The 27861-nt window shown below is 46.2% G+C and overlaps 1 protein-coding gene across 2 annotated transcripts in view; it reads left to right on the top strand.

Annotated features, from left to right (window-relative positions):
* Positions 1-1102: 1102 nt before the first annotated feature.
* Positions 1103-27861, top strand: part of Trol (terribly reduced optic lobes) — a 148688-nt gene continuing 121929 nt past the window's right edge. For both annotated transcript variants that reach the window (XM_076827887.1, XM_076827886.1), the window contains exon 1: positions 1103-1566. In XM_076827887.1, the coding sequence (XP_076684002.1) occupies positions 1495-1566 (72 nt within the window). In that variant the 5' untranslated portion in view covers positions 1103-1494. The remainder of the gene's footprint in view (positions 1567-27861) is intronic.

The following is a 27861-nucleotide window of genomic DNA, read 5'->3' on the forward strand; positions in this document are numbered from 1 at the left end:
ATCTTGGCTAATGTTGTGGCGCTTTGGCTTGTTCTTCGGTTCCCACCATTGAATCCTTGTGAATTAATTATTGGCGAGTGTGTTATAAGGCAGACGGAAGGCTCGTAACAAACCATTTGAAGAGATACTCTGTCCGATGATGATAAGAAAATTTAATTTACGCCTGCTTTTCCCAGGCGAAGATATCTCAGTGTTATGGGGTGATTGATCATCGCAAGATAAAGGTCCACAATGCATATTTAAGCGCAGCTCGAGGCAGACCCGAGTTGGTCCTGTTATTAATACGCATTAACATTTGGACCTTCCGAAGCGAAACTCTTCCAGCTTATTTTAGCTACAGTCTTCCGACCTCTCTGAGAAGTATTACCACCACGTCCCTCAACTCGGTTCAACACAGATTTCGAATAATCCCCTGTCACTCGGAGGGCTTCAAAGACTTATTGCGAATTCTTGAACGCTTCCCAAGACCCGCACCTTCCATCATCGCTTACCACAGACACACGCCGATTCCATTATCGACGCAGATTAATACTCATCATTATTTCCGGCGGCCCGGAAAGCCGAAGAACCCATCACCGAGAGTACATCCGAACCTCGCATCCCCCAGCATCTCGATATAATACCCCTGAATTCGCACGGAATCGCAGATGCAAAGAAGTCTCCGCGTATCCACTTCTGGCCCTTGGCTCGCGTCACGAGGCGACTTTGACCCCGCGCGGGCCGAGGGGGGGGGAGCGGAAAAGGAGCAATCCGACCGTCCCCTGTGTCCGGGGCGAAGCTTGGTCGCGAAATATCGCGGGTGGGGACCAGGATGAGCCGAGAAAGCGGTGCTGCAGGCGACTCCGCGGGTGGGGGAGGCCGAGAAAGAAGCCTCGCCGAAGGAGACAGTAAGAGCGCGCTGTGGAGGGGAGACCCGGCGAGTGGGGGGTAGGCCGCGAGATCGCGCCAGTGTGGAACGTTGGACGCCGCTGTAGGAGTGGGACGCAGCGTTGCCGGTTGCCGTGGGTGCAGGCGCGACGAGCGATGCGCGAGGCAGAGGAGAGCGGTCTCCCTGGGCGACGGAGAGAGCGCGGCCGGCGTCAGAGAAAGAGGAAGTCGGCGCTGGAGAGCGGCCGGCCGCGCGGAGAGGGAGAAGCACCGGGGCTTTTGAAAAAGTTTTATCTTGCCGGCGCGCTCGGCCTTTCAGACGCTACCGAACGCCGGTACGCTCTTGCACGGGACCCGCGCGCGCGTTCCTCTCGCCGAGACAACCAGTTCTCCGCACCCGCTTGACCAGTGACCCCCCACGATTTTCGCCTGTTAGACCGGCGGTATAGTGAACAGCCATTGGACGAGGAGGATCAGCACCGGCCACCATCCCCGGGATGCGTCGCCGTTGACGGTAGACCCGTCGAGAAACGGACGCAGGGAGAGCCAGGAAGGCGACAGGGTGATAGAGCGCGAGGAGCACCCGGGGAACAGGGCGAACGGGTCGCAGGGGATACTCCGAGCACGATGAGGAACCCTGGGCTGACGAGGTGCATAGCCCTCGTGCTGGTCGCCTCTGCTTGCGCGCACGCTGCTGTGGTGAGTGCTTTGTGATATCGATATGATCGCCAGGATGTACGCACGGTATTCAGAGTTCCTCTCAGATTTCTGGGCCACCCGGGGGCACCATTCAGCTGAGGGGAGATTTAGTGGTTGGTCACCTTTCTGTGGTAGATCCAAGGCACCTGGTAGCGTTATTGCTACCTAGGGGGAACCTTGCTCATTCAAATGGGATGTTCAAGTACACCAAGTGCCATTGGTACCGTTTTATTGGTGATTAGGCATCCTTTTTGGTTCCCGGTGCAGGTGGGGTTCACTGTTCCTTGTGGTGGGACCCGGGTTAGCCCTGGAGAACGCTGGAATTGTGCTTGGGGATCGCTAGGGACCTGTGGATTCAGAGATCTATTTGTAGTTTGTTGAGGGTACTTTTGGGGTAAACTTGGTACTGTTGGAAGGGCGGGTGGGGCGAATTGGCAGCGGCGTGTCGGGCGGATTTTTTGGCAACGCCCGGGAATGGCTCCGCAAAGTTCACTCACCGGGGAACACTATTATTCGTGGACGTGTACCAGTGTTACGTGGCCAGATAAGAATCTTCGCATTCTTTCGCTCTGGTTCTCTTATCTATTTGCTGCGATTATTCCCTCGATACTGGATGAAACCATCTTTCTTGGGAGATCTCTTTATTAGGGGAGACCGCGTATGGTTGCGTCATTTTTTTATTTCGATTTTTTACGGGTTATAGCTGCAGGGAAGCTCATTCAGACTTAGATTAATATAGGGGAGACCGGGGCTGGTTGACCAGCATGGAAGGTATTAGTAAAACATTAAAATACCTTAATTGTTGTCACATTCAGTCGACTTTAATAATTTAATCAGATAGCCAAATGTCCGCCCTATCAAATATACTAACCGGTTTAATGATATTTCGTCCACATAATTTATTAAAAATCAAAAACTGAAAAACTGCCCTACCAGCCCCGGTCTTCCCTAAACTACGTACGTCCGACTTTATAAAAAATGTTGGTCCTGTGGATTTTGTCAATCAGATTAGGAGCCAATTCACATTAATTGCAGGAACTATTTTATGACAATATACCCCTAAGTTTATTAATAAAAAGCCGATTCAATTAAGGAAGTAATATCATTCTTTTTTTGTAATTATAAATGCTACAGTCTTGAACACAAAATTAAACTTAGAAACGTTATTAACAAACAGTTTACAACTTCATCACTGAACCCCAATTTCTCTCGCTTAGCTTTTCGAATACAGAGACCAGCACACATGGCAAAAGTGTTCTTCGTATTCTTTTTCTTCGAAATACTCGCTGGCTTGGAATAATTGGCTGTAGTAAATGGGATCTATCGGTAGGTGACACTGTTTGTGACGAAAGAGTCATTGCAACAGTGTTTGAGGAGCAATCATTGAGAATAAGTGGAGAACGTTGACATCCACTCGAGCTTATCGAGAAACTTTTTTTTACCGTCGAGTGTTAGAAAGATATCCTTGAATGGGTGTAGTTTGACTCTGCACGGTTCAACAGTTTGTTTTCTGTCGACGGTTCAGTGTTGTCGCAGATGGTCGCGCGTTTCGACCGACTTCGGAAGGTCGAAACGCTAGAAAATAGAGTGGGAAAGTGGTGCATATCAGCGTACCAAGGCAATGTTTAGCTTGGCTGGTGATGAGAGCAACACTTCCTTCGCGACGTGTGTAATCGTGAATCACCGTTGATCTGACCGCTAATTCACGCTGACTTAAGATCCGATCGAGACTCAACACAGACACAATCCAGATCTAAGTTAATTCAAATCTAGGTAAAAGTAATCAAGGGGTAATTCGAACCTAACTCAGGCTCGATTTAACCCTCTGCGTCGATTCCACCCAAGCTAATTTTCAGCCAGCTGCTGTTTAAAAACTATCTGTTAAATTAAGTCGCAAAAATTCTGAGATACAGGGGAAACTGTGCAATGATTGGCACCCTTAGGGGAAATCCCAATTTGGCTTTTTAAGCAGGAGTGCCAATGATTAGCGCAGTTTACCCTAGTTCGAGCATTCTAGAATACATGTTCATCGTTGAAAATTAATATTTAATGTATCGTCATGTTTATAAAAATTTTGAAAGAAAAAGAGTGCCCAGAAAAAGTTGTGTTTAAAAAATCATAACTTTTTTAACTTTTAATATTTTTAGCTGCACCTTTATGGTTATACTCTTGAGCCATGCTACTTTATTAAAAAAATATTTAATGTATATAAAATTCGTGAAATTACTAGATGATGCCTCAAATATATTTTACCTCAAATGTTAGGTCGCTTTGATCCACTGTGGCAATCAAGGGTTAAACCCAGATTGCTACCTAACACAGCATAATAATTTGCACCAAATTATGATCTAACTTAATTAAAATCGAGGTAAAACCAATACCCAAATCAGCTCGAATTTAAAGCTAATCGAGACTCAACCCAGTTTTCAAAAAATCTCATCTCAGTATCTTTCTCAAAATTCTAAAAATTCCTATTTGCCACCGTACCATCATAATCAGTGGTTCAATAAAAAAAAGGATTCTTGTACAACTCGATAACTTGTTCTGGAGTTTACCTACTTGAGTCCGTCAGTGCTGATCTACTTAGTAGCAATTATTACGATCGCAATCGGGTTTTTAGTCACTGCAATTATATCTCCCAGATAATCGCGTGTATGTCCAAGTATCTCAGACTATTTTCCTATTCGCCACCAAGGTCTCCCAGAATAGCTCTGGCCTGAGGAAAAAACACCCTCCGCAATTCTGCCGTCGAAACGCCTCTTCGATTCGCAGAGGCCTTGCATATCGCGCGCGCGCGCGCGTCGATCGCAGTTCCTAGAAACATGGAATACCAGACGAAGAGCTGTTGCGAGGTAGAAAAGTGATTAGCCGAGGTAGACGGAGATCTCGAGTTGCTTTGGCTCGATAGAAAATTCATGTGTTTGTGATCCCTCCGCCGGAGCGGCACGTTCCCGGCGCGAGTTGCCAAATAAAAGTCGGAAAAGGAGCTGCACGTGATCAACAAGTCCCGCCGGCCGGATTATTATTCGCCGCGCGGCGATGGTTCGCGAACAATCCGGGATTATATTCCGATCACATCGGGAAGTTCGGCGAAACGGAGACGGAGCGCCTGGCCGGCAGCTCGCGTCAGCTTTCCAAACTGCCAACCAGTCGAAATGTCATCCCTGCTCGGGAATTTTTCCGCCAACACGATTGTGTTTCCACGAAGATCGCTCCGCTGGAGTGTTCCCCTCAGAAGCTCAGGAATTCGTCGATCTTTCAACAGTCCGAGGTGTCAGAATCGCTTGGGACACCGTCGTGACCTTAATAAGGTCCCTCAGCCCTTTAATTTTGAGTCAATCTGTACCTCATTTTTTTTCTCCCATTTTTGGAAGACGTCTGAAATTTCGAGGGAGGGTCGTGGAAGGGTTGCTTCCGCGGAGCTTTCCTTCGAATCCTCGAGGATGTGGTCAAGGCTGAGAGTGGTGCTTCGGTTTCGAGATAAGCTCATTGAAGTTCTGCTCCGAAATTCGCGGATGACTCTGCACGCCGATTGTCGCTTATGCGTCAATGGATACCGCGAAAGGGACAGATAAGTTATCGCTGCGATAAGTCTGTAAAACATTGGGGACCTGAAGCGCAGCGAAGCGGACACCTAGCTGTCCGTTTTACGAACTGTGCGTGGGGTGCCTGAAAATTTTATGGGGAATATTTCGCAGCATAACATAGGGTAGGGAGTCGATGGATTTGTGAGTTGAAAATCGTTTGGAATCGCAAGATTTTTAAATTTCCTGCTGGCTACAGGTTTGCCAAGCAAGGGTGGCCCTTGTGAGCGGGGCTATGAGGAGATTGGCTCTGCCCACTTCTCCATGTCCTATTTGTGTATAAGGAATTTTTAATTTAATTGAGTAAGTGGGAAATAGTTCTGATTTGAAATTAACGTGGAAATTTTTTGAAATATGTTTCTTAAATAATACTTTGCATCTGTTATTATATAGTCACTTTCACTTTCTCCTTTTTCTTTCAAATTATAATTTGACTCATTATTAATTTATTACAAACTAAAGGACACTTCAGTCGTGGAATAATGATAAAAAGAAGAACGATAAATGTATTTGAAATGTTTGTGAAGAGTTTCAAGATTTAGTTTAGAATTTGGAATATTTAAAATTTAGAAGATTCAGAATATAGAATATTTAGAATTTGGAATATTTAGAATCTGGAATATTTAGAATTTGAAATATTCAGAATTTAAAATGTTTAGAATTTGGAATATTAAAAATTTAAAATGTTTAGAATTTGGAATATTTAGAATCTGAAATATTTAGAATTTACAATATTTAGAATTTGGAATATTTAGAATTTGAAATATTCAGAATTTAAAATGTTTAAAATTTGGAATATTTAGAATTTGGAATATTAAAAATTTAAAATGTTTAGAATTTGGAATATTTAGAATCTGAAAAATTTAGAATTTACAATATTTAGAATTTGGAATATTTAGAATCTGGAATATTTAGAATCTGAAATATTTAGAATCTACAATATTTAGAATTTGGAATATTTAGAACCTGGAATATTTAGAATCTGAAATATTAAAAATTTACAATATTTAGAATTTAGAAGAGTATTAGAAATTTTTCTGCACTTTAATACCCTGAAAGTAACAGAGGCAACAATCTCGCACATGAAATCTATTACTCCCCATTAATATTATTATTATTACTAATATAGTATACACCGTAATCCTAGCAGAAAGCATTCGAGGCGCCAGAAATAAAAAATACACCCACACGGAGTGTGGAACGTATTTTTCCACAATAATTCTCTGAAAGGAGTGAAGAAGGTTGAATGAAACTGTGTGGCTATTATCAGCCTTCTTGAAACTTTGATTCGAGTCGAAACGAGGGCGGAAAATGTACGCTAATGGGGGGGGGGGGGGGGGGCAAGGAATAGCAAAGTATGGATTGTGTTACAAATAGGAGATTGATCTGGGATCGTTCTGAATAATGGACGGTGAAAGTTGGTGGGATTCACGGACGATAACTCGATCTTCATCCCAGGAGCAATGTTTGGCGGCTAATCGAGTCGCCAATGAGCCGTGGCATCCTCGGAATAGCAATTTTAATTCAATATCCGTCGACTAACCCGGCGTTGCAAGCGGAATTTCTTTCCAGCGCGTTATGTTTCGTTGGGTAGGCGATTGCGGCCGCGGCGCGAGTCGATTTCGGGATAGCCGAGATCCTCGCTGACGAAGAGAACACGTGGGAAACAGAGGAAGAGTCGTCTCTGCTTCTCTATTTTAGATGGGAAATTGGAGAATTGCTTGAAGATTGACGGGAACCTGCCAGATTTTCGTTATGCACGGCGGATTCGAGTGCAGGCTCATTGCGCACAAATTTTAGCTCCAAAAAGTGGATTTTCGAAATTTGCTTCCCTTCCGGAAGCATTCTGCTATTTATTTATTGAAGTAATTTAAAGTTTTAAGATTTCCTGAGTCGATTTTAAGCTGGGACCACTGGGTCTCTGAATTCTTAGGAATGTTATGATTCATACATTTTGGAACATCTCTCCATTCAAAAATAAACCTTCTATTGATTTTTCTCGAGCGCCTTTGCAGTAGAATTCCTCCAAACTGAAATCTTAGGTTTCCAAAGTCCACTATAGGGTCCCTTATTCAAATTTCAGCTTCTCAGAGTCCTTTCGAGATTACTCCCATTAATTCTCCACAAGATTTGCAAATTTTCTTCGCCAGCAATTCCCGCGAACCCTGATCCAGCATCCCCAGAATTCGTTCGCAAAAACTTCCACAAAAACCACCCCAAAGTTCCTCGAAACACACCTTTAATCACTGCGCCTGTGCAGCAGACAGTAGCCCACCGAAAATCGCCGCAATTATTAAGTTAATGATCATTGCAATCTGGCTCCTCGATCAGCCAATCTGACCTTCCCCTTATCGTAGATTACCCCCTCCTGCGCCCCGATAACCGTCTAGCCGCGAGATTATTTTTATCGACTGCTACCCACCGTCGAAATTAACAGTAAAGGCATCTATTCTCGTCACCACTTCAAGGCTGTTCCACTATGTTCCATTTAGAGGGGGCGAAAAGTGGAGGAGGAGAATAGAGTGGGGAGAGAGAAGAAATTAGATAGAAGAAGGAGTAGATGGGTAAAGAAGAAATTATGAGGAAGAAGAATGAAGGGAGTAGAGGGGGAGATGAAATCAGAAGATTGAAGGAGAAAGGAGAAGAATCAGCTGAACGGAGGAGAAATAAAGAAGAAGAAAAATTGAAAGAATGGGGAGGCGCTGAAAAAAATGAGAAGAATTAGTCTCAGTAGGGAAAGCAAAGAAGAAATAAAAAAAAAATGCAGAAGCAGCCAAATTAATGAGGGAGCTGAAGAAACCTCAAGAAATCAGGAAACGTGCGAAGCAGAAGGGAGGAGAAGAAACCGAAAGACAAAACAATAAAAAGAAGGAAGCAAAATGAAGAAGAAAGCTGAAGCAATCAGATGAAACTAAAATAAAAAAAAAAAACTGAAAGCCTCGTTTTTGCCTCAATCTCCAGAAAACCACCCCCTACGATGTGTACAGACGCACGTCACCAGGGTGTCGCTTTTTCCCACCCCGCTGACCGTTACAGGGCTGGAATTGCCAGGGATTGGACCGTGGGACAGCGAGGACGAAAGATTTGTACCTTATGAAAAATATGGTAATTCACCCGTGGTCCAGGCGTTCGATACGGCGCTTCCCCCATTGCCCCGCGAAAATACGATGCTTCACGCGGAAAAGAATGGTCAGGGGGCTAAGAGGAGGGGTATTGGAAGATTTTTTAGGCTTCCACCTTTGGAAAGGGGAGGGGAAGAGCTGGAGATTCTCCTTTAATTTGAAAAGTTGTTTGGTTCCTTACAAATGCTGGGGTCCGATTTCATCCCCCTCCTCCCATATTCTTCGGGGTCTATTTGGAAGTCGAGGAGAATTGAGGAGCTTCCTGAAGGAATATGGAGATCCCTTTAAGGGAGTTGTATGATTCTTTGGTATGATTTGTGTGGTTGAAGGGATCGTTGGGAGATCTGCATGTTTCATTAAGTGGTCATGGGTTTGATGGGGTTGGTTTGGGGGTGATAGCTTTTCGGGGGATATCTCGAATTGGGTGGTTGAGTCCTGGAATTTTAGGACTTTTGGTGGTGCCCTGTTGCTGAAGGGGTCGAAGACTGTGGCCCAGCTTTGTTTGCTGTCATTTCCTGAAGGGTTTTCAGGCTCCTGACTATAGTTCCTCAGGTTGAGGCTGTAGAGGTGTTTTTGGGAACCTTCAGAGGCTTTTAGAAGGTTCCAAAGCCATTCAGGATCTGAGTGAGCCTCCAGTGTTTTTGAGGAGCTTGTAAATAACTTCAGAAGGCTCCCAGAGTCTTCAGGTTCTCCCAAATCCTTCAGAAGGCTCCAACATTCTTGAGGAACTCCCAAATTCCTTCAGGAGTCGCCAACATTCTTGAGGAACTCTCAAATTGCTACCAGAATCTTCCAAATTCCTCCACGAGCCTCCAAAGTCCTTTAATCACCTCCACCTTCCTCCAAGACCTCCCAAATTTCTCCACCTCCCTCCACCACCTCCAGTGCCCCACCCTGTACCACCCAGGATACCCTGACCTAACCCACCGTCCACCCAGAACCTCTGTACCCCAACACCACCGCCCCTCATCCATCCCATCTGCATTAACCCCCATCCCCAGCGTGCCAGCCCCCTCCCCTGGCACAGATTCCCTCGCCCTCGACCATTTCAAGGACACATCCCCAATCCTCCGTCCGTAATGTCGCGAAAATCCCGTCAGACACGAAAAAGTCGGTCTTGAGGCGGGGGATCGATCTCCCATTGCCACACAGCCTCCTTTAGACATTCCCAACCACCCCCCACCCTCGAGGGTCCACGACGATGGAAGTGGCCCTTGTCCCTGAGCACCGTGCCGCTCGAGAACGCGACGAGTGGCGGCTCGAGTGCCAGCCTTATCGCCAGAAGGGACCGACTCCTCGACGCGTCGATTCACCAGCGATTTCCACTGACCACTTTCAGCGCGTTCACACGACCAGAGGCAGGAATTCGTCTCGAGTGCCCTCCCCCAGGCCCCCTCCGGCTCCACCTCTCACTGGCCACCTCGTTCCGGGGCAAAAACCACCGTTCCCATTCGGTTGGTCCCTGTGAAACCCTGAAACCAGTGGCTCCGAGTGGTGCCTAACACTGGCAGGGCTTCAGGGGGTCGCCACTGACCCACAGACTCTTCCTCAGGGAGTCAGGAGGGGGCGCAAGATCCGAGGTCACCAATTTGGTTCAGATTTTGCAGGCAGATAGTGGGCAACGTGTACGATGTCGTACCAAAAGCAGAGGATCCAGTGATGGATAGGCATCGAGATAATGGGGATTCAAGTTTGTGGGTCCCAAGCCCTCGATATATGCGACTCTGTGGGGACAGTGAACCGGGACCACGTTACAGTGGCAGGTTAATTGTATTATACACCATTTTTCACCTGAAACTGGTTACCTAAATAAGTTCTACAGTTGTGAGGATGAAAGAAATAATTGATATGTAGGTCGAGTGGCATCCAAAATTATGGAATTACGTTGGGAATGTTTTATGTGACATCATGAGTGAAGAGGATATTTAGGTGGGACGTTGTGTGTTTTCACTAACTTTTAGTCGTTTATAATTGTTATCCATAACCAGAACAAATAAATCTTAATATTTTTTAATCTCTTCATTTTTCGAAAAATTTCCGCAAAATTTGAATGACGAATGAATATTAACTTTTTCGTGATGATTATTTTCAAAAAATTATTTTTGGTCAGCGATTTTCACTAATTTTTAAATGCACACCCGGGTACAGACTTTGGGAGGGGAGAAATTTTGAATTTGACTTTAAAATTTTGAAGCAGGTACTTTGTGCGTTTAGACCTGGATCCTCATCGTTAAAAGTGATCCTAGGGTTAAATTCCTTCCTGGATGACCCTAAAGGGGTTTCCAGGTTTGGTGAACTTATCAGAGACTCTTGGTGTATCTGATTCCTTTCGTTTGGTTGCATTTAGGACAGCCCGTGGAAATTATTGGTAGGATTCATGTGGTTTCATTGAAGCTGTGTGTTTTAAGGGTGTTTGAGATCTTAATGGCGTGATTGATGGGGAGTTTTGGTTGAGAGATTGACTGCGGATTGGAGGAAGGAAAACATGGTGGCTATTAGTGTTACACGCTGGTGAATCCACCCGTTGAGCGTAAATATAGAGCGGAGGGCACTCGAGCGGCCACCTAAACACTCGAGTCGATGAGGAGGACGTCGATTGCCTCTGTGTCTTAATTAATTTGGTCCAGCTGCGGAGGAATAATTGGACGACGGTCTCCTTGGTCGAAAGGCGTTCTCCTTTGCGTTTAGTGACGGGTGGCTGAACTCCGCAAGTCTCACTGGGCCCGTCCAATGCTATCTTTGGGCTCAGATAATGATCTGTATAGGAAAATGGGGGAAAGCAAGCAACTTCTATATTTGTACAACTTTGGATTACTGGGAAAATTCAGGACGTAGGTTGAATAGTTTCTAATCCTAACTTTTTTAACTTAGACTTTGATCATTACTAAGTCTAAGAAGGGCAGACTTAATCCTGACCTAACGCAGATTATGTAATATTAACTTAGAGAACCCCAAAAAATTGATCTGCAAAGTTACAGATTCCAAAAAGTGGGCGCCTGCACAGTTTTGGAAATAAACTGAGACTTACCATTAATCTAAGTTAAATTGAACTGGTTAGCTTAACTTAGCCCAGGAAGAGCTTTACCCAACTGCATAAAGGAATAAAAAGTCCCCAAATTGTGTTCCTGCACAGGTTTGGAAATAATAGACCTAGCGCAACCTAAACTTACTTTAACTTAGTCCATGAGAAGCTTTACTCAGCTGCATCGAAGTAGCTAAATTCAAAAAATTGATGATCAAAGTATTCTCACACCTATCAGCGACCTACTCCAACTGCAATCTAGAGCAAGCCCTAGCCAGATCTGTGTCATCACCCCAATTAAACAGCTCCATTACGACTGAGAAGTTATTCCCCTTATCACTCTCTGTCCCTCCCGTATCTGCTCGCCCGATATAATTGTATACTGGCCTCATCGCGCACTTAATACGTTTTTATCTGCGAGCCGGGGGGACAGATAGGTGATATAAGAGGTCAGGATCTCTCGTTTCTCCGTGCAGGCGCAGTTACGGCGACGGGGCTCCTTCGCCGGCGCGTTCCGAGTCAAGGTGACCACGTCAATTACCTTGCTATGCGGCTTTTCGATCCTCCGCGGCATTTCGAGGTGGACAGTTGTCGGGCAAGGGCAAGGAGTCGTTTAGGTCGAGCACGTGCTCCCGTTCAGGAGCAACCGGGCGTGACGACTAACTCATCGTTCTCTAATCGATTTTTCGCGTAATCCTTGCAGAGGTATTAGCGCTGCCGGCCTTCTTCGTAATCACCCCCGCGAAATATGTGTGTAGGTATGCATGCAGCGCATGCGGGGTACACGCACCCTCCGGCTGGGTGAAATGGGGGAAAGCAGTGGAAAATGTATTCATCTTTTTCTACCTCCTACATCGCGGGAATTGGTTAATTGATTTATTTGTGTGATAAGATTCTTCTACTCGTACGAGGATTTAATTCGTCCCAGAAGATGCTTCGATTAAGATTTCTGAGGGGAGAGGTGAAGGGAAACAGAGGAAAGCGGGGGTTTCGTACGTGGATTCTTAATGTTGAATTTTCTTCGTATTATACGAAGGGTAGAAACGGGCGAATAGGATTTTAATAACACGAGGTTGCATATGGTTACCCAAAAAGTTCACTAAGCAAAACTGCAGAGCAGTGTTTCCCAACCTTTTTTGAGTCCGAGACCATATTTTATAATATTTAAATAACCTGCGAATCCCACATAGGGCAAGGTAAAGAAAACCGAAGACACTTAATATATTTAATGATGCTTCTTTTCGTTTATGAAGAATCAGTGTTACGACATTAAGAGAATATGACAGTGTAACCATGTTAAAATAAATAAGTGCTAAGAATCGTTAATTATAAGTAACCGCGACTCCCCGGAAAACACTTCGCGACCCACTGGTTGGGAACCACTGCTGTAGAACACAAACAACTTTGGGAGATATCGCGTGGAGAGATTGAAGTGGGACACCCTGTATATGGCAGGGGGCATTGTAATAATTTGACAGAACTACGGGGTCGGGGAAAGTTTGAGTAACCCTGTTTTGTAGGGGGAAGAAGTTGTGGTATAAGAGATGGGGTGATTTTTTTTATGGTTTTAAGGTTATAATTAATTGGACAGATACACTCGTCTGAAGCTCCCTCGTGAGACTTCATTCAGCTAGCGACACTACTCAAGCTCGAATGGAGTAAGTTCGACGCCTGGACAGGTGGGATCCTCTGCTCAGGGTGCATCTGTACGCATGCACTGGTAAATAACGCGTTCGCGCGTCCCATCGTATCGATCCCTTTCCGCATTGGTTGCTTCCCCATGTTTTTTCGAGTTCTTCGGGGATTTACGAGCCCACTCGGGTCCACCCAATTTCGATCTAGGGTAGACGTAACCTAGAACTGGCTCGAACTCAATACAATTTTTATATACAATAAAATACAATATAAATTTTTATAACCACATAATGAGTTTTATTGAATTTACATTGAAAATATTTTTACCCGTTCAACTCGGCTCCCCCAAGATTAAATCCTGAGTACAGCATTAAGTAGATCTAACCTAAAAGTAACCTAAAATTCGATTTTTTTTTATAATATATTTTGAGACAAAATGGCGGCTGTGCGAAGTCGAAGCATCGATATTTGGCAAAAAACCCTCGTTTTTCGAGTGTAAAAAAATCTAGGCAAAAGGAACGGAAAAGCTCTCGATAGCGCTTAGATTTTTAACTCTAAAGTAAGCCTGCAAATCCTCGACTAAATCGGTTCATTAATTTTTGAGTTATGTGAGTCATCAACTTTGAAAATTTGATTTTGAGGAAAACGCGTTTAAAGTTTTGGGTCTGACCGCTACACCGAGGAACACCTACCTACTTTCACGCGTATGACTTTGTCAATTTCGGTTGGATTAACTTGACACTTTCGGGGAATATTTTCAAGGTGTCGTACTTCGAGAAAATATAAAAATCGAAAAATTGATTTTTCGAAAAGTTCTAGGTAGACGTCTCCCTTAATGTAAATAAAAGCTTCTATTCCATAAGTCACCCATCGAAGAAAATTAAAAGCCTCCAGTATCCCCAGCAGTTAAGATCGAAGTGTAGTGCCCTGTCCCCGCCGCAAAGAATTAATCCGTGTCCATTGGGCCCGCAGAATCGTACTTCGCATATCTCCATCAGACTCGATGGACAAATGGCGATAGCTCGATTGTTCCTTCGCAACGATCGTGTTTCTGCGCCCCGAGTCGTAAAGAGAGGCCCGGGAACAAAGAGATCTCGGTCGTGGCCGGGGCATTAAGGCCCCGCGACACGAAGGGACGGGGGAGAAAGGGGGGGACGTCAGAATAGTCGCGTTCTCGAGACGCGTGGGCGAGCTAAACTGGTTTCCAGCATCGCATGTCCCTTCTGAGACGCGCTCGAGCCCGGTGGAAGAGCAAACGCGACCAGTCGAGTCACACCAAGGCCCATTGGACTCGTCTGGGCATGAGCTGGGCCCAATGGGGCCATGTGGGTTGACATTTTTGCATTACTGCTTTGTAGCTTCACTTTTGGTCAGGGAGATCTCCTTTGTAGCTGGATTTTGGTTGGATTCTGTGGGGGTAAAGTGAGTGGAGGGGAGGGATTGGGTCTGAAGAGGGAGTTGAAATTTTTGGGCCTAAGACGGGCGTTCAACTTTGGAGGATTAAGAGCTACCAGGTTTGCGATATGTGAGATTGTGGAGCGGGGGATGAGGTTAGGCCCAGGTAAGGCCCATGCCCTGATGAAGTGGGCCCCCTAATATCAGACAATATCTTAAAAATGTTAATATCCTTTTAGTAGCTTAAAAATATAATAAAAGTACCAATATTATTACTGTATGCAACTAAAATTTACGAGGTGTTACTATTTCAATAAAATCATTTTTCCAGGTGATTAAATCCACCTTAGAGTTACTTATAAGCATACAGGTGGAAGTTATTCCCAGAAAAGTATTCTCCAAGCTCAACTACTCTTGCAATCCCCCGCGAAACTGTAGAAGCAGAGGAAGATTCGGAAAACTTCTTCATAAACCCTGAAGAGAGGAATCAGATCTGTCTGCTCCCGGCGCGATTGATTTCTCCGTGGAAATTGTGGACAGTAGCGCGGAAGTTGCTCTGATGGAAATATGGGAAAAGTAGGCTCGATCGATCACGGTTGCCAGTGTTTTGCTAGTTCGAGCGGAGCCGGAGAGGCTGCCATTCATATGCGGAGGGACAGGTAGCTGTGCAGAAACAGGATATGTTAATAATAAGCGCAGACAAACGAACAAATGATTAACAGTTGCCCTGGTTCGGGGCACGTGCATCATTCTGCTAATGGGGGTCAATAATTCATTGGGTAATGGGGCCAGGATGATCGACAGCGATCCAATTGCTCGTTCTCGACTCATTATCGGGAAACATTTTATCGCGGACTCGCGGTAACTGTTGCGTTTATTCTGGGGATATTCTTGGTAATTAAAAGCCCACTTTCTGATGCTACAATTCCATTAAAATGTGAGATCGTTTCATTTATTCCTTATCGGGATAAATGGATGTACATTTAGAATATGTCTACCCTACTGGGTCGAGTATTAATTTATGCGCGATTAAGACTTGATGCAACTGCAAAAAAGGTGAATCTAATTCGGGGTTTATTTGGGTGTAACATAACGCTGACATCCCAGACTTCATCGAGATACGATATTAATTAGATTTGGATAGAATCTAGAGATTCGAGGCAGGTACAAATGAGCCTATTTTGAGGCTTGATCTAGATCTAACCGATATCTGATTTGGACAGACTATTGGCCCAACGTAGGCCTAATTTACAAATAATCGAGGGCTGTAGATTCCTGTACTAATAGTTACCAGAGTTTCCTAGAGATTTTCTCCTGGACTATATGTTGTCAAGCAGCGTTACCCGTTTTATAAAATAATAATTGGTTCTTTATTAACCTTTAGAGGCTTTTTTCTAAAAAATAGTGGTTTTCAGTTTCTAAAAATTTATATATAACGTATATGTTGTGCAGAATTAGAGGACTTCCACAGAGTCGCGAAAGGGGCTTTACCGGTCCTCTAAAGGTTAATAAATACTGTTAATTTGAAGTATGGTAATTGAGTTGATTGTAACGAAATAAATATTAAAAACCTGCCACTATGACAGCCAAAGGGATACTGCAGGTGGGACTGTAGAAGTATCTTTCAGCTAATTTAGATCCACATATAGTGCATGTAACCCAACTAGGGTGTCATCTGCAAATAACTTAATCTAGATCAAGAATAGACCTAATTCAAACAAGTACCAGTTCCTCCCATTCCACGAGCCGGCCTTAAAAGACTCCCATTCCCCACCGCCATCCAAGAAAGGATGCCCGAGATGTGCGAATGCATTTTAAATGGGAGATCAGGTGCAGCCAGGCTCCCTCCTCTGAGATTCACTGCCCACCACCGCGAATCTTATTGTTGCCTCCGAATTTTCTTCCTCAGCACGCGCGCATTTTGTCACGGCAATCTCGAAAAGGGCTAAGCTCCTTGGCTTCGATCGTGGCCGAATCTCCGATTCATAGGGCATTGAATAATGCAACGAGAAAGTATCTCTGACCCAGCGCTTCGCTCGCTCCCCCCCCTCCTTGTGCGCCCGCCACATATGTATACATAGAAGGAGACCCTACGCGAAAAATCGCCCATCAAACATATTCCCCTATATGCGATGATTTTCCCCCAGATGGAACCAAGCTGACTCCACATTCACGCGGAGACACCTTTCCATCAGAAATTCCGTGGGGTTTCGACATTCGGCGATCCAGAGGTGTTCGGTTACACATGGGATTCAAATTCGAGTCGAAAGTGTAGAATAAAACTTTTTGACATCGCGCTTCCTTTTCGAGACAATTGACTTACGTAAAACAAGTACGTATTCCGCACCTAACCTCCAAAAACTGTCCTCCGCGCACCAGTAACGCACTCTGGACTTAATCGTGGGGAAACTGAGTCGAGCGGAGGAAAATATTTTCAATGCAAGTTCAATAAAATTCAGTAGGCGATTATAAAAAGCTTAAATAATAAAATTCAGTTTCCTTTTCTTTTTACATAAAACAAGTACGTATTCCGCACCTAACCTCCAAAAACTGTCCTCCGCGCAACAGTAACGCACTCTGGACTTAATCTTGGGGGAACTGAGTCGAGCGGAGAAAAATATTTTCAATGCAAGTTCAATAAAATTCATTAGGCGATTACAAAAAGCTTAAATAATAAAATTCAGTTTTCTTTTCTTTTTACATAGCTCTTATTTATTTCACGCGTGGTGACATTAATATCCTTTCCCTTTTTCTTCGTGCCTGTGGCCCCCTCTGGCTAAAATTTGAAGTGATTTTTTTCCAAAACGAAGCGCGATGTGAAAAAATTTTATTCCACATTGTCGACTTATTTTTTCACGCGGAATCACCCCGAGGTTTTTTTTTCCTAACCGAACACCCTGTACGTCCTCCGCCCAGGGGACGATTAGGGAATAGGTGGCGTCTGTCGCTTGGAACCAGGCGCTTTCGGCGACTTTGCTGGGGCGGTGGTTTACGGCTAGTCTAAACCGCGCGCCCGCTTTTAAACAAGATCGCTCGTCGCGCGGAAAAAAAGGGGGCGAGGTGGCTGGTTTCCTCGAAACTGGCCGCGTTCCACCCATTTTTACGGCTGGGATCGGGTTTATGGGGTGCACGGTTTCGCGTGCAGACTCTGCCCCGGCGTTTTTCAAGGATCTTACGTCATGCTGGTGATATAAACGGGGCCGGCAGATGGTCGACGGCGCGTGCACGGGTGTCAGCTTTGAATAGGACACCTCTGGCTTGCCAGTGGTCGGATATTCGTCATCGATGCTTTCGACGGACAATATTCGTATTGATTCGATGCTCTCGCGCGTCACCAATCGATCCGCGTTCCCGCGGATCCGGCGGGGATTCCTTGGTGGGCAACGAGAGGCCGTTTAGGCTGCCCCTGCGCTCGCGGAATTAAAGGAGAAAAATGGAGGGAAACGTGTCGACGTTTTTCGGAACGTCGATAACGTTCACGGTGCTCGAATAAAACTCGCCGAACGTAAAATTAAACGATCCGCCCTCTCCCCCACACACACCAGTACCCCTGGTGAGCGAAGTTGCGCGACGTTTCGATTTATCTTAATTAAAACATGCGCCCCCGTGCGAAATAACGAGCCCGTATAATGTCTCTGAAGCGATACTTGCGGCGATATTAAAAGTCGTACTCCATTTGTCGTAAATTCTGGAGCGGGCGATATTTCTGGGGAATATTTCGGGATTGCGCAGGTATCAGCGGTTTTGCGAGTCGAGAATTGAAGGGGAATTGCTGTGTTTGTACAGTTTTTTGGCTACGCTGAGCATAAAACGCGACGGAATTGCACGAAACTTATGGGAATTTATTCGTTGGAGCAAAATGGATCGAACGCGTGGAGATGTGTTTTCTCCTGGGACCCTCCGTTTCCGAGTAAATCGGCTTTGAAAATGATGCGCGGCACCCGGCGCGAGCTGTGGACTTCAACGTCGATTTACTCGGAAACGATACGTTGTATGGGGAATGTGTACACCGCACTTTTTCTTCAGTTTTTAATGCCGAATCGATCCCCTGCTTCCTCTTGATGTAGAATTCAACGCGTCGCTGAAATTTTGCGCCCACTTCCGCGAAGTCACGTGACCGATCCCAGCGAGAGGGTTCACTGCGCCTGATTGCGTCTCGTTGCCCCCGCGTATCTTCGGCGTAGGGTTACTGTTTCTTCTCTGCCCTCGTGCATGTGCTAATTCCACTACCTGTGCGCGCGCGCGCGTTTAACGGGTGTGACACAAACTCTGTACAGTTGGATAACTCGAGTGCTGCGTTCCTGGAATCCCAAGTTCCAAGATGAATTTTCATGCGGAGCAGTGTCTTCCGTTGGTTCCCTAGGTTCCACTCTTCATGGTTACCAATCCTGTCGGTGGTAATCCACTAGCCTGGGCTATTTCGGCCGATCTGGCGCCAAAATAACAAAGCTCCTATATTAGTTTCTGGGTTACTTTGCGGCCCAGATTCTTCAGCTTTCAAGTGAACGCTATCTTGCCCCGACGAGTGCAGCGTTTAACTCAAAAACCGTGGGCCCAATGCAATCGGGGACATGTTCCTTTCCTCTTCTCGCTAGATAGAACGACCAGCCACATACAGCGGATCGCGAGAGGCATCCAAAGGCACTCGCGACGACGCTGGCCTCCTCTTCAGAACAAATAGCCACTAGTGTCTGATCCTAATCAGTCGCTATTCACGTTTTGTCGCCACTCGGAAACGGGCGAGTCTAGTTTCGACGCTGGCGCTAGGGAACATCGAGCCCTTCCCCTTTGGAAGCTACCAAAAGTTGCGCGAGATATAGCGGTTACTGAAATTAGGAGCCTATTTTTCAAAATTTATAAAATTTCTAATGACTTTTCATCGAGGATCTTGGACACCTCCACAATTCGTAGTCTCTTTTTTTTCCTGATGTTGCATCACTTCTCCAAAATCATGTAGATTACCTGGATTCGCATAATCAACTCGGTGGCTTGTTCGATCCGCCACTTGTTTCCAACACAATCTTGGGGCATTGTGACGCTTATCACTGCCGCTTATCAGCGAGCTGCCGTTCCACTTCCGCTCTCACTTACATAGGCTACTCGATGGCGCGATTATCGATCGATCTTTCCTGCGAAACTGCCTCGGTCTTTCAAAAATTCCAATGCAATTGCAAACAAAATTTTTCCAGAATACAGATCTTAAAACCGTTCCTAGTATCAGTCTCGCTCAGTTCCCTACGATTTCACAAGTTTCCAGCGAACTCTTGTTCTTGATCAGATTCGCGCGCGACTCGTGCCCATCACTACCCGACGATTTTCCACCGGTTCTAGGCAATAGGCGGCTCGATAAGGATTTCGGCGACGGTGCACGCTCCACGCGCACGCAGAACCGCCCGTTTTTCGAAAGGAAGCGCCGTATCAATAAATTCTTCCTTATCGGCGCCCATAAATCCAGCCTTTGAGGCTCGTTGAACCATGCAGACCGCGACGAAGGAGCCCCGCGCGTGTATCCACCGCACAGCCTCGAGTCCCGCTCGTTTTTCTGCGCCGACACCAATTTCTCTTTAAATCCAACGAAAACTCGACGATTCTTCGCCCAGCTGCCTTCGCGGTGCAATTTGCAGCGAGATGGCCCGAGTCCGAATGCGATAAGCCGGTTGGAGTGTCAAGGTTGCGACCTTCGACGATACGAAGCATCGCTACTTATTTCCTCCTCGTCTTTAATTGGAACGACAGATTCGAACGCACGTTCTGTAACTATTTTCGTGGCTGTCAATGGAGCTTCCTCAATGGGACCTGTCGATCGGACGTCCCCTGCCAACCTGCGAACGCTCCGCCGCTCGACGGTCGATTATTTTCAAGGGAACGCCGTTAAGCGAATTATCGCCGCGAGCATCCTGCCCGCAGATAGCAATTTACATATCTCGCTGGCCGAGCTCGGTTGCGTAACCGCGACAATATCGCATCGATACATCGTGTCTACTCTGAAAATTATAACTTCTCCGGTTCCCTTCGTTTTGTGAACGTAAATGGTGATTTAGACTCTTTCCCGTCGATAAAACAGTTCAATCGAGCCATAACCAAGCACACTGCACCACTTTGTCCACTGAGAGTCGATCGACGGTAGGAAGCTGAGTGGCAACACTATTCCCTTCGCGTATTTAGTGTTGGAAATTACCTTAAACCGGCATTCTTGCGCCATCTCTGGTTTGTAATCATAATCACGTGTTCCCAAAACCTTCGTAAGAAAAGACATAACCTACAGCGCAGGCAATGATAAAAATAGCGCCGTGTATGCAAAAGTTCCTATTAAAAAAGGGACTTACTGCTATTGTTAGTGCTTATTCACGTTCTCCGCACGGCGTGGACGCATATGCGGGGAAAGAAAGTAGGCTGGACTGCGTTATGGCGTTCTGAAAATAGCGGAATTATAGCTCGGTATGCCCAGTCGGCGACGGAGTATATCGATCGATGAGATCAGCCGCTAATAAACTTTTCCCCGCGACTGGTGTCCTGGTGCCTTTAAAATTCAAATACTCGCTTTGTAACCTCCCACCCGCGCATCCTCCAGGCTTGGAAGGCTCCCCGTTTACGACAGGTTGCCGCGAAGGTGGCCAGTGGCGGAGGCGGTTCCGCTGCGCGACGAGTTGGGTCGGGATTCCTCGGCGAGGATTGAATATCAACGAAGCCGATTAGCGGCGACGCGGATGGAAGGGTTGGCGAGTCGTCGATCGGGCCGCAAGAAGCGCGTTAATTATCGGTAATTCAGAGGCGATGGAACCGCGTGCGTTCCGTGCAATTACTGCTGCGAGGACTGTTAACGAGGAGCTTCTGACTAGGGTTAGAGGCCCCCTGCTTTTCTGTCCTCGCGTGCTTCTTTACGCCACTGGAACCATCGACTTCTGCTTCTACAATTGGCGGCGCGCGTGTCGCGCAACGTTGTTAAGGAGCCATAATGTTCCCATGCCTGTGGACCTCGGTACGACCTCAATCGAAGTATTTTCAACGAAGCTGGCTGCAAATTCTGCAAATTAATTTTATATGTAACTTCGCTCGGGATCGGGTTTAGTATCATTTCCATGAAAGCACGTGGAGTCGATTGGTGCCAGTTTCGTGGAGAACCGATAAGAAATCAGAGGTTAAGATTGTTTTCATCTGCATTTCATCCGAAGTGACCCGTTAACAAAGTAGAGCATCCAAAGCGTAAAGTCTAAATTCGCCTTCAGCTAGCGCATACTGGACTTCGATCACTCGCCTGTCCATTCAAATAAGCCGGGGTGACATTAACTTCGAGGAGTGAATCGCGAATTCATTGTCGCATCGTAACAACGCGCGTGCCGCCAGTTGGACTCGGTGATCTCTAAAACGAGCCGTTGAGTCATGGCGCGACGCGAAGATGGTGGTGTCATGACCTGCATCGAAGATGAATGAAAATGCATATGCAGTGTCACGTTTACGGTTCGATGGGTGTCGCAACGCTTATTGTTAGATCATATGCTGATGTCTTTGCGATGATCGATGATTAACGGCGCTATATTTAGCCGTGAAGTAATGGCGCTTGGGTAAACGAATTTAAGGCGGATTTGAAGGTACGGTTAATAGTAGTGCACGTGTGGGATCAGGAATCCCCATAAGAGGGAGCTCGGAACATAGATTTCGCAGGGTCGGCTTTGGTGGGGTTGGGTAGGCGACTGGCCAGTATCCGCAAGATCGTGGGTTCAAGTCCCCATCGCCCGAGGAAGGAAGGGAAAGGAAAAAAGGGTTATTTATTTTTCCTCCTTATTTTTCCGTGGCGCTCCCATAAAGAAATGCGTAGAAATTATAAAAGTAGTTATTTCTACATATAAAATATAATATACCACCTATAGGTAGGAGGTAGGTAGGTTAGGTGGTGGTGTCGAGGTTTGATATATCGAAGTTTTGCGAGCTCTAGTGTAACTAAAGGTTGTGGGGTGGTTGGTGTATGTGTGTTTCTCACTACACACTACTACTAATACTACTGCACTATTATTAATAATAAAAAAATAAATATATAGAAAAATAGGAAAACAACATACAGAACAAACAATCTCTCCTTTAACTTTTGAACTTTTCCCTCTGAGAATAATTAAAATTTTTGTTAATACTTCTATTGAAGTCCTCTATAATCCTGCAAATTTTAAAAAATATCACGATTTTCGGATTATCGAAGTTCCTCGCAATTACCCAGCTTAGCATTAAATTCAGTATCGTCAACAATAAATGAATATCAGTACTAAACCAAGTAAACAATTTCTTGGTTCTACGTAGTACGTATCTGAAAGCCTGGGAATAACAGAGCAGCACACAATTGAGTGACCAATACCTCCACTTTTAACATCCAACGCGATCAACAAAATGATCCCATTTGTAATCAATGCTACACAATAATTCATGGCCGGTCGTGTAAGTGTAATGATACTTCGCCGCCTGCCCATTTGCATCGCGCGATATCTGTCCAGCGTCAGACCTGGAAATAGAGTGCGCGAATTAGCCACGTATAAACAGAGTCCCTTCCCAGCTCGGAGATTTCTCCTTAACGCCGTAAACATCGATATATCGCCGGCGTAAACGACTTCTGGTTTACGACACAACTGTGCCTCGCTTTGCTGACCGCTATTTTCGACGTCCGCAATCGAGTGGACTTCATTCTCCTCCTCTTTGCTGGTTTACGGTACCGAAACTTAATCCTGCGCAAATCGGTGCGTTTCCATCATCAGTCCCTTCCCAGAAGCCACCTCGACGCGAAGCTACGCTGCCCACACATTACGAAATAAAAGATTGCGCAACGAGACGCGGGCGGGCACGCGAAATAATTTATTTCAATACAGTCACTTTGATGCATCACCGCTAATGCGTAAGTAAATGCAAGGGGCTTGAAGAGACGTATCTAATTGGATGACCGCAAGGCAGGTTTCTTGTTGAAACTCTCAGCGCGCCTCGCATATTTAAAGCGTCGCTTTTGCTATCCAGCGATGGCTTAGAAACACTCCTGATTTATTGAATCGTAGAAAAAAAAGAGGGCCCGTTTAAATGGGCCCAAATGAATTCATCGGATTTCACAGGTTTTCAAAAAATTTTGTTTCGAAATAGCAACCAGAGTGGCACGAATCATAAATAATTCAAAATCTCTCGGGAACTATGATAATTATATTCTGAAAAAACGAGCAGTCCAACCGAGGCTTCGAATCAATTTAATCCCACACAAAATGATCGACCTGATTTTTCAAATTTTTCGTTTCGAAACAGCAGCCAGATTGGCTCGCTTCGTAGGTGCCTTAAGGAATTCCGAATCCCTCGCAGCAAGTAGTCACGCGTGCACGGGGCAGTCTGGATGCTTATAATTCGTTCCAAGTATAGAAGGGCGTCGCGTTTCCTCGTTTCTCGTCTCGAATTCGCCAGTACTCGCGCGCTGGTTCACGCTAACCGATGTACGTCTGTGGGTCACTTTGATGTTAGACAGGGAGGCTTGCTCATCAGTGTTCAGCGAGCCTCGCGACACCTGCCTTCCTTCTTCCCCACTGTCCACGAAGCGTCATTAAATTCCCACCAATGGGGCCCAATTGGCCACCACATTGAATCATGATCACACTTTCCACACTTAACAGGATTCAATTGGATTTGTGGGTCTACGTTGACCAGCGCTGCTCTATGATTTTAATGCCTCTACTTAACCGACGCGTGATAATTGGACAAGAAAATGACGGTGATCGAGCTTGCAAATAGGTTGGCGTCTCGCTGATAAATAAATGATGGATCGAGGAAGAAGTTCAGGAACGAGTTGCTTCCACGTCGTGAGATCGATTTTGCACGAAGATAGTGCAATTGCGTAATTCGAGACGGCTGGAAGTTGTTTGGCTAGGTGTTTCGCACGTTTTCACGTGGCCCCGTTGGGATTTTAGCAATTTCGAATGTCCTCTGGTGGCCGTTCTCGGAAAGTGCCTGCGGGACTGGAGTCGAATGGAGAGTTGAACCTACTGGGTTCGTTTTGGATTTTCAGTGTACTTACTAGGTTAGGCCTACTCGTCTACTTTTGTTACTCAACGTACTTACTGCATCTTTTGTGTTCATTGAATGCACTTACAGAAGCGATTATAATTCTAAGACATTCCATTCGCGAGGCATTCCCATTCTAACCTGTCATCACGCCCATTCTCCCTCGCGATCTTGAAAGTCACAATGCCTGGAATATTTCTGCGAATGGTTCAGCCGGTAAAGAAACACTACCACAAATCACGTAGCGATTGACTACCGATCGCTCAGATGATTCGACCTCGATCTTCTTCCCACGGGTAAAGATCAAGCGAAACGAATGGTTAAGTCGTTCCCCGGTATTTTAGAGCTCGATATCATTAAGGAATCCACGTGGCTCGGCTTAATCGTGCCTAATTGGAAGCTAATTATCGCCGGGGCGACCCGCCGCGAATGCACGATTAATCGCGATGCAGACGGGAAGAGTAAGCCGGTGAAATTGATTGAATTCCCGTGGCCGGAGAAATTGTTGGCTAAATAGGAGGCAGGAATTACAAGTGGCGGACTCTTGTACTCGATGCTCCCTCTGTCGTTGCTATCTTTAGCTTCGCTGCACACAGGGTGTCGCCTTAGAAAAGGACACTGACTTAAAATAGGACAGGCAATAGCTTCTCCTAAAACGTGGATTGCTGATAGAATTCTCTTACGCCCGATCTAGATTTAATCCGCCTAGACCACAGCTAACTTAGATATCAGACGTGCACTGCCGTGCAGAAGTATTAGGACACCTGCTGTGTTTGCGGAAAATGTATCCGATGCGGATTGGATACTTTCTACTGGCTTTAATTTAAACTACCGAATAAAGTGAAATTTATGAGTTCTTCAATAAATTTGCAAGATTTTTCTTCTACGTTTAATTGCATACCCAACCCAGCTGTAATGAAATCCAAATTGGGCCCGGACCCAACCCGAACTTACGTTAATTCAAGACCCAACCCAAGTCCCCCGAAGTCGCTCCTACCGAGAACCTCCCCGGAACCATAACCTCCAATTATTAAGCATCGCAAATTGCTTCTCCGCGAACGATGTCGTTAATTACAAACAGCCACAGCCGAATCGACACGGCCGCCGGCGGCATTTCCACCGCGCGCAAGCGGCTGGAATCGTTTCGAGGCCGTCGTTCAGATAACGTATCGCGGCAGTATCAGACACCAGGACGGTTTCCCGATTCCATCGCGCGTTAATGAGCGCACGCACGTTTCAATACCGTCGCAAGTGCAGCCGCCACGTGTCAATGCGCATCCAGCAGCACCGTCGGGCAACGTCGACAGCGTCCCTTTGAAAAGGACTGCGCGTGCAACGAGCGAGGGAGCTACCGCGTAAACATCCAGTAAGGACACCGTGTCCTCTCTCCCCGCGTCTGCGTTGAATAAGTGTCAGACACCCGGGCACTCGTCCGCTGTGTCTTGCCACATAATGACGTCTGCGACGGGGGAAACTTTAACTGAAGCGTTCGAGCAAACGAGGCGTGCGATTCGGGGAACGATGAACAGGATCCAGCCTGTTCTGCTCGTCGCTGCTGTGGAATTGCTGGCGATTGGAGAACGTGGTGCACTTTGGATTCGCTTGTGGGTAGCTTAGTTTGGATAGATTGGGTGTTTGTGGGCGGGAGGTTTTACAGTGCGACGGGTTTTGGGACTGATGGAGGCGGGTTTGGGTGGTGTGGCTGTTGGGTAGCTGGACGGTTGAGGTTCTAGGGACTTGGATACTTGGGTGTTTGGGGATTTGGGGACTTGGAGACTTGCATATTTGGGGATTTGAGGATTTGGGGACTTGGACACTTGCATATTTGGGGATTTGAGGATTTGGGGACTTGGACACTTGCATATTTAGACATTTGGAGGCTTCAGCACTTGAGTACTTGCATATTTGTGGGCTTGGAAGCTTTTGTGTTTGAATAGGGTAAACTGTACAATGATTGATACCCTAAGCGGAAATCCCAATTGGTGCTTATCAAAATTTTAAGAAAACGCCTAAAACTCAGCCCTTTGTCCCACTTTGTGGTGTTGCCAGATATAGAATGTATACTTCAACTAGTGGACTTCCCAGTGTCGTAGTGAAATAAAAATAAGAAATTGTAAAAGTACTTTCCAAGCTTGTACTTCTTAATACTTGGCTTTTTAATCAGGAGTGCCAATGATTAGTGCAGTTTACCCTATGTAGATTTTTGAACACATGGACACTCGTACCCTCAAATTTAGGTATGATCTCCATCTAGAAGAGCTCACTCGAAGTGAGAAATACCAAAGCAACAGGTCGAACAAACCTGCCCGGCTTCCAAACCCAAAAACACCCAAGTCTAATCTCCACCATACCGCACAACATCTCCCAACCAACCACCCCCCTTTAACCTCAAAGAAAATCCCCTCAAAATTCTCAAAATCCAACCCAAATCCACTAAATCCCCTGTCCCAACTCTTCGACCTCCCCCTCGCAGGACAATGAAACCCCAAAAGGGGAAAGTAGCAGCTTCCAAAGTGTCCGTAATAATTGGAAATCCCTGAAAAGACATGGGAACAGTCGCGACCTCGCTGGAAGAAGGCTCGCGCCAGTTTCTTTTGTCGAAAAGCGAAAATCCACGGCCCACCCCCTATTCTCACCCCAGGGAGGAGAAAAAGATTCCGTCCCTTTTTTCTCCACGAGATGGCGGTATTTGGGTCGCGCGCCCCACATTCCGCGTCAAAGTTAATTGCAGGTGTTAACGACGATTACCGCGCGTCGTCTGCAACCCTCCCCCTCCACTCCCCACCACCCCTCCCGCGTCCTCGTGTTTACGTGTGTCTGGGGAGGGTTCTTTTATGCGGGATGAATCAAATTTCTCCCCCTTTTGTTTCCCTGCTGCCGCTGTAATTTCGTCTTTCTTTCTATCTTCCCACCAACCCCCCCCCCCCCACCCACGTTCCGCGCGCGCGCGCGCGCGCGTATGCCCCCTCGGTATCGCTCGCCCTCCGTGCGGCTCAGCCCGCTGGGAAGAATGGCGAACCGTCGACCTGGTATTTGTCGAGGGTGTCGCACGGTGAAACTCACCCCTCCTCCCTTTGTGGGGTGGGTCGGGGTTCGAACCGGGAATTCAAAACTCGACGAGTGGAAGGATGCGGCGAGATGTAGATTAAGTGGACGAGCTCCCTCCGTTCGATTTTCTGGCCGCGTTTCCGTCCGTTTCTTTTACTTCGTTGATGTGCATCTGCGGCCGGGGGTTTGCGTTGGTGGGTGATCGCCGAGGGTGGAGAGGGAAGAGCGTGGTTTGCAGGTAGTTTTGGTGGAGATTCAGGGAAGTGGGACGATGTTGCGGATACTAGGGAGTAAATGCCTTTTATTACTGTTCTCTGATCGATAGGGGTGGGAGGCAGGTTTTTTATTTGGAGATAGAATTATTAGAGGCGTGTAAATACATTTTCAGCAATGATTACAAGTATCGTGTGGTGGGTGTAAAAACGCGCGCACTGGATGCTACTTGTATTGGAAAAAGTCTAGGTACACTGGCGGC

This window comes from Andrena cerasifolii, chromosome 15, assembly GCF_050908995.1.
Source record: "Andrena cerasifolii isolate SP2316 chromosome 15, iyAndCera1_principal, whole genome shotgun sequence".
In the NCBI taxonomy this organism is placed as follows: Eukaryota; Metazoa; Arthropoda; class Insecta; order Hymenoptera; family Andrenidae; genus Andrena; species Andrena cerasifolii.